This window comes from Colletes latitarsis, chromosome 2 (genome assembly GCF_051014445.1).
Source record: "Colletes latitarsis isolate SP2378_abdomen chromosome 2, iyColLati1, whole genome shotgun sequence".
In the NCBI taxonomy this organism is placed as follows: Eukaryota; Metazoa; Arthropoda; class Insecta; order Hymenoptera; family Colletidae; genus Colletes; species Colletes latitarsis.
The window spans coordinates 3,306,230-3,318,740 of record NC_135135.1 but is presented as its reverse complement, the minus strand read 5'-3'; the positions used below and the strand labels follow the sequence as shown (position 1 = coordinate 3,318,740).

The window sequence follows — 12,511 nt, the reverse complement described above, 5'->3', positions numbered from 1 at the left end:
GCTGCTTGCAGATCGTCACGGTTCATTCTTGAGCCGTCGGCGATTGAGAGTGGGCCCTGTAACGTTCGCGTTCCCATTTACCTACGAGCTCCGAGGAGGATGAGTCGATCTCGCTCCTCGTAATAGAATCAGTTTGCGGACAAACAATTTATTGGAAAATCTCGTCATAGCGACTTGAGATTTTCCCCAGAAAAAGGACAATCTGCCTGACGTTGCAGCGATCGCACGGCACGCCAAGTGTGAAGCAATCGTAGACGCAGGATTCTGATTGAACGTTGCAGGTCGTGGATGCGACTGCGACGTTGGAGATTCGGTGTGGATCGCCTTGAGTCTTCTTCCAATTATCCGGTTGGAGCTACTGGAAGGCTGCTACCGACATACTGGTATCACCTAGTGGTAGTTCACCGTTCGTAGAGGTCATACGAAACTCACTGGAACCACCCGTCCTGTGTACCACTGAGAGTACACCGACCGGTGGGGTGGAAAGTTTCACCGACCAAGATTAGAGCTATACGGCGTAGGAGCAACCGGAAGATAGATATTCAGAAGAAATATCACTTCGTGGTGCTCTCCGTGCATCGGGCGTCGGAAAACCCGCTCCAATATACCGTCGTGAGGGGACAATAAGTAGAGCCTAAGCGTACGGTGGAGCAAAGAGTTCGAAGAGCCTTCCTTCCATCGCTACACCCACTACCAGCTATGAGTCAACCACACTGGGCTGTGAACGTAGGGTGGTTGGAATTGCAGGGGATTGAGTCCTGAACCGGTGAGCCGCAGGCCAGTTCTTCGGAACATAGGAGCCTCCGTCGAGGTAGCCACGGCTGGCTGCCGGGCGTTCCTTTGATGAAGGAATCGCCGGCTTGGCAACCACGTGAGCATACCGCAGGTTACTCCTGAGGAGCAGCCGTCGAGGAAGCCGAACCAGGACAAGACGTCCTCTTGCGTGGGTGGTGTAGAAACGCCACCCGCACGGGGAGCGTGCTCGCGGGATATAGCCTCTTGGAGCCTTACAACCTCCATTTGGTTTCCCGTCCGTGGCATTGCGAAGAGAACCCGGTAGAACGGAGAAAAGATCGTCTACCCGGTTGTGCGCGTCGGTGAGATCGTAGGAAACGAATCTCATCGACCAGAAAGAGAAGAATATACAGTCCACTAGCTAGAGCGCTAGATAGCCAGCCAGCTCTCCCCTCCAAGCACACCAGACTGTTGCTGGAGCACGAGAAACAGCTGACGAGCGCGCGATTGTTGACTTGTCCGCAAAAGTATTTATTAGGCGGATGCTTTTGTTACAAAAAGCCTCCGCAGCAATAAGAAAAAAGGAGACAAAAAAGAGGAGACGGGGCCAGAGAGCGAGCCACCCTCCAATCATTCTTTTTTTTTAGTTTCTAGTTTTTCTGTTATAATTTTATAAAGAGTTCATTTATATTTTTGTAATAAAAAATTTATTGAAAAACTTGTAACAATTTCTCTCCCTGTCTGTTTCCTCATCCGGACCCACGTTAAAGTCCCTTAGGACTTTAACAGTATTTATTCCTCGACGTATCTCTGATGCACATCTTGCTACCTACCCGACGCGGTGGCTCTCTTAGTTCGAATGGCCCTGAGCGCACGGCAGGCGCGCGCCGTGATTCGTCAGTGTTTTTCGTTAATAATTCAAAAACGAGGCACCATTCGACATTTTTGCAAAAGAAATTGTTGTTCAGAATCGTCTCAGCTATCCCACATTTCCGGTTCTTACACCATTTACGGGACATCCTGTATATTCATTGTATGCTTAATCAAACCTTGCTGAACTGCTTTTATAATAATATTAATCATAAAATTTTAACATAAGTGACATTGTTAGGGGGAGGAGGTTGAAAATACCTCGCCTAACGGGGGTCCGGATCTCGAGGGAAGGAACCGACGGAAAATAAGCGGTACAAGTAATTTTAATTTTCGCCTAGCCGAAAGGATCGGCTAAGCCTTTTATTTATCCTTTTTTGGTATACAACGATGATGCAGGCCGTACGTCGGCAGCTGCCAGACGTGTTGTGCTGATTGTGAAGATACCCTGTAACAGAAAGAGACACGAATAGGCGTTAAATACCTATCGACATGAGTCACGTTGTGCGTCTTACTCTTTTCCGCACGCTCCTGGTTTGTGCTTGTCGCACTCAGAAGCGGGAATCTCTGCCGCCGTGGTACGCAGCTAAGCTTATGGACTGTATGTGTGAGCGTTCCCTTTAAATCGGGAATTGCTCGGTTATTTCTTTCGATTATGAAATTCAATCTCGTTTTCTTTTCGACTGCAACACTTGATTGTCGCAGGAGAGGGTGCCTAGAGGGAGGTTGTAAGGCTCCAACCATCACCCGGTCCTCGGTCCCTTATCGTCTTCGTTTATGCGTACGGAACACGGTGTGGTGCAGTCTTTCAACGGCGTATTTGACGACTTACGATTGGGACTATAACACCACGGTGCTTTACAAGTCGCATTCTACGCACAGTGGCCGTACAAGACTGGCGGTCAGTGAACAAAGCTCTAGCTGGTCGCCGGAAGCTGGAGTTAGAATAACTCGTCCCACGCTCCGACTAGAAGGCGGCAAGTCCACCCAGGGTATACAGGGTGTCCCGTAAATAGTGTAAGAGCCGGAAATGTGGGGTAGCTGAGACGATTCTGAACAACAATTTCCTTTGCAAAAATGTCGGATGGAGCTTCGTTTTTGAATTATTAACGAAAAACACTGACGAATCACGGCGCGCGCCTGCCGCGCGCTCAGGGCCGTCCGAACTAAGAGAGCCACCGTGTCGGATAGGTAGCAAGATGTGCATCGGAGATACGTCGAGGAACGAATACAAATAATTAAAAATACTACTACTGCAACTGTTACCTCTGCGGATTGGATAAATCAGCCAGCTAAATCGAATTTATTAATTATTTGTATTCGCTGTTTCCAAGGAAGAAGGAATAAAATGTGGGAAGATGCTCTCGGAATTTTTAGGAAATTAATTCTTCGCACCTGAGTGACGCTTCTCGCCAGAGTGTGTTAAAATTAAAATAAGAATTATTTTCAGAAAATTAAAATAAATACGGCAAGAACCATTTGTAATCGTTTGTTATTAAAAACTGTACTGGAAAAGCAGACTGGATTTGTGCGTACCGAAACATTCTTCGCATGCAAGGGGTTAATAGAGAATTAATTGAAATTCGCCTTACCCATTTACTTGCAAGTTGCAATAGTGCCGATTAGTGCACCCCTGTCAATCATGGAAAGGTCGAAGACCCCAATAAAAATCAGCTGATGGGACGGCCCGGTCACTGCACTCGCTTCTTACCCCGAAAACACTTCACAGCACGGTCACTAGCACTTTTCACTTTTACATTTTCGGGGTAAGAAGCGGGTGCAGTGACCGGGCCGTCCCATCAGCTGATTTTTATTGGGGTCTTCGACCTTTCCGTGATCGACAGGAGTGCACTAACCGGGCCTTATTGTCAGCGCAACAGAGCAACTTGCTAGTAAATGGGTAAGTCGAATTTCAATTATTTCTCTATTAAAGCCTTTGCATTCGTGGAATGTTTCGGTATGCACAAATCCAGTCTGCTTTTCCAGTACAGTTTTTAATAACAAACGATTACAAATGGTTCTTACCGTATTTATTTTAATTTTCTGAAAATAATTCTTATTTTAATTTTAACACACTCTGGCGAGAAGCGTCACTCAGGTGCGAAGAATTAATTTCCTAAAAATTCCGAGAGCATCTTCCCACATTTTATTCCTTCTTCCTTGGAAATAGCGAATACAAATAATTAATAAATTCGATTTAGCTGGCTGATTTATCCAATCCGCAGAGGTAACAGTTGCAGTGGTAGTATTTTTAATTATTTGTATTCGTTCCTCGACGTATTTCCGATGCACATCTTGCTACCTACCCGACACGGTGGCTCTCTTAGTTCGGACGGCCCTGAGCGCGCGGCAGGCGCGCGCCGTGATTCGTCAGTGTTTTTCGTTAATAATTCGAAAACGAAGCTCCATCCGACATTTTTGCAAAGGAAATTGTTGTTCAGAATCGTCTCAGCTACCCCACATTTCCGGCTCTTACACTAATTACGGGACACCCTGTATACGCCACGAAGGCCCCTATAAGTGGGTGTAAGACCGTTCGAGAAATCAAGGGAGGATCGAGTCTTAATCTCGATGCCTCTCGGACGACCGCTGTTTGCAGCAATACGTGGAAAATTCGGGAACTCGATGATACCAAAGAGTTTCCTGCAGTCTTTAACCGGGTCGTACTCACGACCGAATCGATTAACTAATTAACTCGACAACCGGAATTACACGCAGTTTACTGGGGGCAGTTTGCTTACGCAAGCTAATCCCGTAAGGCTGCGGCTATACGTGGGTTGCCCGCGTTGTGAGAGTTCGAATAACTCGAACTGCCGAAGCCGAAGCACGAGCTGCCGAAAAATACGCTTGAGAGAGGGGGAATCCTCCGACACGCGGCGCTGTCGCCGTGTCTCTCGTCCGTCTTTATCTGACTTGTAATTTTCGTACCTTCTCTATGGTCGAGCGTTCAATCCACGAGTTCGAAATTGAACGTTACTGTATCGCTCGCGTGACTTACAGAAAAACTCAAGGAACGAGGTTTTTTCTGCTGCCTTATGTTTCGAACCGCGTGCGCGTCGACCTAGAATATTTTGGTCGGTCACGTATATCGAAAACAAAACGGTTAACGAATTATTTCGGGTTTAAATAAATCTAATTAACTCGATCTTTAAACAGACATATATATATATTTATTTTCTAACATTATTCCTAGTAATTTTTTATACATTAATATGACATTTTATATATATTTATATTATAAAGAAATAAGTTAGAATTTTAAATTACAAACAGGTTAGTTTTGCGTATAGATTATTTTGTTGAAAAATTTTACGAACATTTATGAAACGAAAGTTGAAACAATAAGAAATAAAACTTATACTTACACCTATTTATCACTTTTAATTTTTCCTTTTCTTTCTCCTAATAAGAAAATTATATAAACATTGCTTTTAGACCATATTATAATATAATACATATACAGTGTAAGGACATAATTCGTGAAAAGTGAAAAGAACCTCTCCACCAATCAAAAACGATCACGAAGAATCACGAATCACTGTGAAAAATTACCATGATTGGGAATGAACGTGATCGAATCACAAGTGATTCAAAAGTAGCAGTTCACGCCATCTCTAAGCGTAGATGAGAATCGTAACACTGCATACATTTCCGCGTTAACTCGTGTTATCGATAGTATCGAAATGACGCGCAGCATCGATATTTGTTTTTTATTTTTCAATAGTTGCCCTTACTAGTGAGAAATAGATCTGCATTTGGCATCCCTGCGGAAAAGACATGCTGACTCGAAACGGCAATAAAATGAAATAAAACGGAGCTGTGAAAAGTTTTATTTAACCGTGCAGCGTTTAGGTAGTACAAAATATCCAAATTAATAGATTAGCTAAATATTTGACGACGCTGACACTATGCTTAATATTATTTTTATAGACCGAACTGCAAAACAAGTTTTATATTGATGTTGACTTTTGACTGAGAAATACATTTCTGGTACAATTACTCTAGTGGTTCGTTGAAGAAGGTAGGGAGGGTCTCTTCGATTCATTATACATTTATATATTTCGTTACAATTACGTGGTAATCATTGATCCACACTCCTGAGAATATTTAACATTAAAATGCGACTCGTGTTACAGCTGAAAATAATTTGCATACATAAGCTCTTTTATATAGTAACTTGTTCCTTCTATTTCCACATTACGAACGCAATTCAGAATTAATACTACTTATACGATGTATTAATGACTCTTAGGTATTTGTTTGCAATATCACATGTACAAAGCGGTTAAAACTAGTGTAAAAAAAGTTGAAAATTACGTGATACTTAAATTAATCGTCGAACCTAACCTCATACTCGATTTTGTAACACGGAAAGGAGATGTCAGTTTAGCAAGTACAAACCAATTGTATTACGGATCCTTTGAATCTCCTTAATTTTTCTGATTACTTACGTCTTTGCTGCGTGGTAAGTACTGTATTTCATCATTTTATGTTGCATTATTACACATACAAGTTGTTCATGTCATTTTTTTTTACATTTATCATTAAGACCATCTTTTGTTAGTTCATATTTGTTTCTTTTTTTGTGATTCAGTAAAATTAGAATATCCCCTATAAAAATATTTATATTCTTAAATTTTTAAAAGAATTTATTATGTATATACAAGTATAAAATTAATGTAGATGGAATATAATTTGTTGTAATTAATATTTATTAAAAATACCAATGTAAACAAGATTAAATGTTTTATTAGCAAATTATTTATTTTGTTATAATATATTAACTTAGGAATATTAAAATATTATTTATGATTTAAAGTACATTTTACTATATCTATTTGTAAAAACAATAAATTTTGATTTTAGTTAAAAGAGGGATGCCACGCAGCAAACGTAGAGCACCCTCTAGCACAAATCATCATCATACATCAATTGAAATGACACCTAGTGCTCATGAAGAAGGTATACCAAGACATCCGTCAAAACGACTTAGACATACATCTAGGTAAATTATATCAAAGTATTATAAATACAGCTAACCCTCCTATAACATGGTAAATAGGTTCCTAGAAAATGCAGTGTTGTGAAACTGTGTTATATGAGACCCAAAGCCAGTATAAAAAGGGGAGTGACGTTCCAAAAACTTATTAAAAACAAATATTTTTTTTAATTGTACATAAGCAACTTAATTTTTATGAAAAATATAAATTTATGTATAACGCAAAACAAAACAAAAACAACAAATATTATTTTAATTTAACGCAGCCTTAATTTAATAAATTATAATTTGTTTATATATTTTCATGTAAAGCCACTATAGTTTATCATTAATAAATCATTATTCCTTCGCGTCATTATTTTAAGGTAATTTAGTTTTTAAATATGTTAAGCAAAAATCATGTTATCCAGTACTGTAGAAGTACAGTGTTTTACAAAGGTTTTTGCAATTTTCTTATCGTGTTAAAGCGAAACCATGTTGTAGGAGGGTTCTCTCAATTTATAAATTGTGTTATAGCGAAACCATATTGTAGGAGGGCTACCTGTACATATTTAGTCTAATAGTATTATAAAATTACATTTCACATTAACACTTTTGCATATTGTTTTGGATAATATAATTGTTCTTTATTCTAATGTAATTTTGTTTTGGAAAATCGTAATTACATGTAATAATCTACAAGTGCCAGAAGTAAACACAAAATAATTTGAAAATTTTCTTATATGCACTGAAAGTAAAATCATATATACAACAATATAATGTAAAATATTTGATATTTCCTTTAATCACTGAAGTAATATTATCAAAAACACATTTATTTCAGCATTTGTTAAAATAATATTTTTAAATTTATAAAACAATGTCATTGATTACAGCTTAATTTATAATGTTTACTTATACTAGTTAAAACAGTAAATATGATGTTTCTCTTTTTCAGTGCAAGACGTTATACTAAAACAGAAGACGTCTCAAGTACTTCGTTCTTTTCCCAAAAGAGATGTATTACATGGTTTAGAGAATACACAACGCCTGATGATTCAGATACACTTGGTCCTGAAGGAATGGAAAAGTTTTGCGAAGATATTGGTGTAGAACCTGAAAATGTAGTAATGCTTGTTCTTGCATATAAAATGAATGCCCGTCAAATGGGTTTTTTCACACTAAGCGAATGGTTAAAAGGCCTTTCGGAATTACAGTGTGATTCTATTAGTAAAATACAACAGAAACTTGAGTACCTAAGGAATCTATTAAATGATCCACATACTTTTAAAGGAATTTACAGATATGCTTACGATTTTGCTAGAGTAAGTATTCTAGTTCATACATCTTTTAATATTATATGTAGGATGTATCTAGAAGTGAGGGGCGGGTACCTGAAATGTCGGGTATCCGAATTTCAGATCGGGTCGAAATCGGGCTGGGACCCGAAAAATTCATACACCTAAAATAGAGATGGGTTACATGGGCCAAACAGCTTGTAAAAAATCCTATTCGCCAGAGACAGTTTTTTATGCCATCTTTTAAGGTGTTGTTGCAAAGGGAAAACCTTATTTTTCAAATTTATAGTGATGCAAATCGCGAGAAAAATTTGTTAAGCTGTTCGAAGTCATTTGAATTATATGTAATAGATTTCAAAAATTTAAGATAAATACCGTGTCTGCTATTTATGTTTAAGAACGTTGACGTTGATGTTCATGGTTATGGAAATTGCATCGTTTTACATATACACTTATGCACTCATATTTTATTACATACGTATGTTTATAATTAAGATACCAGTGATATTAATTTACATATTTCTGCATATGCCTAATCTGCATGTGAACTGTATAAAGTGGAAAACTTGTCATCAGAATCAGAGTCATCATCATTAGAGACCTCATCAATTGAAAAAAGTCTGTAAAACTACAGCTTCTAGATTTATCAACAGATTGATAATAAATTTGATTTTTGATAAAGTAGATATCATTGGATCTGAGAGAAACAGTAAAGAGAAAAAAATAAATCCTCCATTGTTGTCTTTCTTGTCATCTTCAGTGTGTTTAATTCTCGGTATTTTTAAAAATCTTTATTTCACGACTCCAGGGCTTCTTCCATTAATATTCCTATGGGAAGAACAGCATTTTTTATAATGCTTACAACATGAATTAAAATTTTATGTATGCCCAATGACATATGAATATAATGTTACGAATTTTGTAACTGTAACCACAGCATATTCTTGGAAAGCATCACTCTTAATCACATGTCCAGAAGATAGTGTCCAACGAATAATTGCAAAGCAGTGTGTGACATCCTTGTCGATGCCTGAAATCGATGATGTTAGAGATGGATTTTCGAAAAAATGCTTTTCCTTCATTTTTTACAGTTTCAGTAGATATAAGAACTACAGTTTCATCCAACCATTTTTGATGTTACATTTGAATCATTTGTAATGACTGGTTACATTTTTTCCATTTATCAGCAAAACAGCAATTTAAAGTTTTTACTATTTTCTTCACGTGCATGAGGTAGCATTCTCCTCATCTTCCTTTAGTTTAAACTTATTTGTAACATGTGCCAAAATTGCAGTGTTTTTATTCGCGTCTCCTTTTTGCCAAGCCTCGAAAAGTTCTTTCCTTGAGATGGATATTGTAACTAAAAACAGAACATATAAATTGATTACAAAACTTACACATAAATTTAAGTGAAAACGACTCATGATAGTAGACATATAATAGAGATACTAGAGAATAGAGAACCAGTAAAAATAAAAATTATAGCAAATTCGTTCAAATTCTGAACATTAAGAGGCTAGTATGACCCATCAATATTAGTAGAATTTTTGTAATATACTAATGAGAATGGAGATATTGTTACTAACAACTTATGGAATGAATTATAAAACAAAATATGTTGAAACATCGACTTACCTCTCAATAATATTTTCACTAAACTATTTCAAACAACACATAACAAGAATATATTTAATAATGTTTGCAACAGAACGCGTACATTAATACTGACGAAGATGGAAAAATATTGAAAACCTCAAAACCAGGTCATCTTTTTATGATATATAAATTTGTTGATTCTAAGAACCTTCAATTTTTTACTTTTTACCAGTTAGAATAGCTGTTTGGTCCACTGTGTGGATGTCCAAAATCGAGTCAGGTAGGTTCGGATCGTATCGAGAATTTAAAAATTTTAAATATTCCAGTATTTAAATAAAATAAAAGTGTTTTCACATGTCATGATTTGTTTCTTTTTTGACCAACTTTTTATATCTGATTGTACTTCTATAATTTTTACAAATTTTCTACAGGCATGGTCTGTTCGAACTGTCGCGTCGTGTTTTAAAATTCGAGTATCAGAATAACTTTCCAGCTCCTGACCCGACTTTAAGTACCCGACCCAAGTTTGGATACCCGAATAAAATTTTCTACCTGACCCGAACCCGAAATCTCGGGTACCTGTCTACACCTAAATACTTAGTAACAGGTTATAACTTTATTTCAAGCGTAGTTAAAAAAATATTTTACATTATTTATCATACTCTATTATACTACTGTAACGTATTTTTTTTAATTACACTAACAAAAGTTATACATACGTATTATTAATATTATTACATTTCAGGACAAAGATCAAAGAAGCATGGATATGGAGACTGCAAGAGTTATGCTACAATTACTTTTGGGAAAACATTGGCCACTGTTCACACAGTTTGCTCAGTTCCTAGATCAATCAAAGTACAAAGTGATTAATAAAGATCAGTGGTGCAACATTTTAGAATTTTCTCGTACAATCAATCAAGATGTATCTAATTATGATTTAGATGGAGCATGTATGTATTTTTATAATACTATTGGTAAGAATTTCTTACACTGTGTAAATTCGTTATATCAATTGTTTTTATAGGGCCAGTAATGCTTGATGAATTTGTTGAATGGTTAAAAATGCAACGAGGTAAGGAAGCGTCATCGACAGAAATTAGAGGCAGCTGAAACATTCAATAAAAATAGTCCACGGAAATAAAAAGAACTCATCTTCTATCATCATATTTTGTTAATAACAAAATTTCTGTTTATATCATAACCTCGCAACATTTCAATTATCACCATTCGTACTATATTTTTTATTAATCGGTAATGTAAGTAGCTTATCTTAATATGATTTTGCAGTATGTTCTAAACAAATTCTGCTTAAAAACTTCCTAGACCATTCTTAATTACTTATCACCATTCATAGCTGATCCAATGCTTGTCGCAGAAACTCTTATGATTCAAAATAAAGCTGTTTTAGTATATGACATATTTTTGCAATTTATAAAATAAAAATTCAATTATAAAATCATAGGAATATGAAAATCTAATATTTCCATATTAACATTTCTTATGCGTATAACATTTTTTTGCCTTATTTTCGTTTCGTTTTCTTAAGTTAACAAGTGATTATAAAAAACACATTTAGGGTGTTTTTATTTCATGTGTAAATTTCAAACACTACAAATAAATTTATTTATGAATATGCGAGTAAAATTATTTGAAATGTTGAAATCTGTTTACAGAATATCTAATAATTAAATAAAACTATTATGTAGATTCATAAATAAAATTACTTGTATACTATATAAATGCTATTACAATATTTAACATTTGAAATACAACAAAACACATTGGAACATACTACTTACATGATATTACATATTTCCTATAAATACCACAAATATTAATGTAAATTAGAATATCAAGTCTCTTATTAAATTGTATATTTATGAAGTATAATTGGAATTAAATTTTTATCCAGAAATAATGGTTTGAATAATGCTACATTATTTTCATTATTGTATGACACCCTCAGCCATTATTTTAAAAACTTTATACAATAGTTAGATGCATATGTTAAATTACAATTAAGACTTTTTTTAAACGCATTTTTCATAAAAATTTTTGCGACTACTCCAGTGGATTAATGTATGGTGATTATTTAAGTAATTTTGTAATATATTTTAAATCATTCAACTTGTTATTTAGCAGAATATTTAGACATACACTGCGGTTCTAAATTTTATCCCATAAATGAATTTTATTAAATAATAATAATATAGGAAATCATTGCAAATACAATTACGACTTAGTTTAATTATTAAATCAAATTTGTTTAGTTATGCGTACTTGTATATTTTGTCCTGCATGTTTACTTCCATTACAAATAATGTCATTAGTGATATAATATAAAATTAAATTTCGAATTTTGCTCATAACTTCCAAATTAATAGTATCCTTAAACTCACGGATGAAAAGTATCTAATGGAAAATTATAAACTCATACATAATGAAATGAAATTAGAAACAAGAATTTAAAATCATTGTATGCCGCTGCAATATAACTGCCATGTGGAGAATGTAATGTAATGAAGAACGTGAAATAAATAAAATACTTTTTTCAATATCTGCATTTTTGCTTATTCATTGTAACGTACGGAAAATATTTTTCTGTATGCTTCATTTTCGTAACTTAAAACGCGCTCACAAGAAGGGAAAATGAGAAAGAAGGGCTTTTTTTATAACAAGGGGAAATCATGGACACAACAAGATTCGTGTATCAGAAGACGGACTGCAAGGTAGTGCCGGACTCCTGCCGTCTAAAACCACACGGCGATCATCCTCAAGTGCGTCAGCGGGGAACAGGGAATTCTTATAAAACATGATAGAGTCTCCGCTGTACAATGCCTAATTAGACCCATTTGGGGCGAGGGGCACAAGTGCCATAGGTCCAAAGGCGGCTTGTGCTAAGGGACGTTCACGAGTACCGGACCGTGTCATCACGGGATTTTCACCCAATAAATCATGCATCACTATTGCATGGGGGTTTCGTGGTGGTGATCCCGTTTTGAAGTGACTTGCCAACTGCTGTGGCGAGGCG

At 36.0% G+C, this 12,511-nt stretch overlaps 1 protein-coding gene across 2 annotated transcripts; it reads left to right on the top strand.

Annotated features, from left to right (window-relative positions):
• Positions 1–5,345: 5,345 nt before the first annotated feature.
• On the top strand, positions 5,346–12,035 carry Sccro4 (DCN1-like protein SCCRO4). 2 transcript variants are annotated; one of them, XM_076784223.1, is made up of 7 exons: positions 5,346–5,457; positions 5,536–5,626; positions 5,858–6,070; positions 6,472–6,610; positions 7,542–7,908; positions 10,223–10,430; positions 10,505–12,035. In XM_076784223.1, exons 4-7 carry the CDS (start codon positions 6,483–6,485, stop codon positions 10,588–10,590), a joined length of 789 nt encoding a protein of 262 aa, XP_076640338.1. In that variant the 5' UTR covers positions 5,346–5,457; positions 5,536–5,626; positions 5,858–6,070; positions 6,472–6,482; the 3' UTR covers positions 10,591–12,035. The 2 variants fall into 2 exon arrangements, with proteins under 2 accessions (XP_076640338.1, XP_076640340.1); XM_076784225.1 differs by lacking the exon at positions 5,858–6,070.
• Positions 12,036–12,511: the final 476 nt, after the last annotated feature.

Coding starts and splice junctions, on each gene's coding strand:
- Sccro4 (XM_076784225.1), top strand. CDS start 6,483: ATGCCACGCAGCAAACGTAGAGCACCCTCTAGCACAAATCATCATCAT. Junction 7,909..10,222: donor ATGCTTACGATTTTGCTAGA/GTAAGTATTCTA, acceptor ATTACATTTCAG/GACAAAGATCAAAGAAGCAT. Junction 10,431..10,504: donor TTATGATTTAGATGGAGCAT/GTATGTATTTTT, acceptor TTGTTTTTATAG/GGCCAGTAATGCTTGATGAA.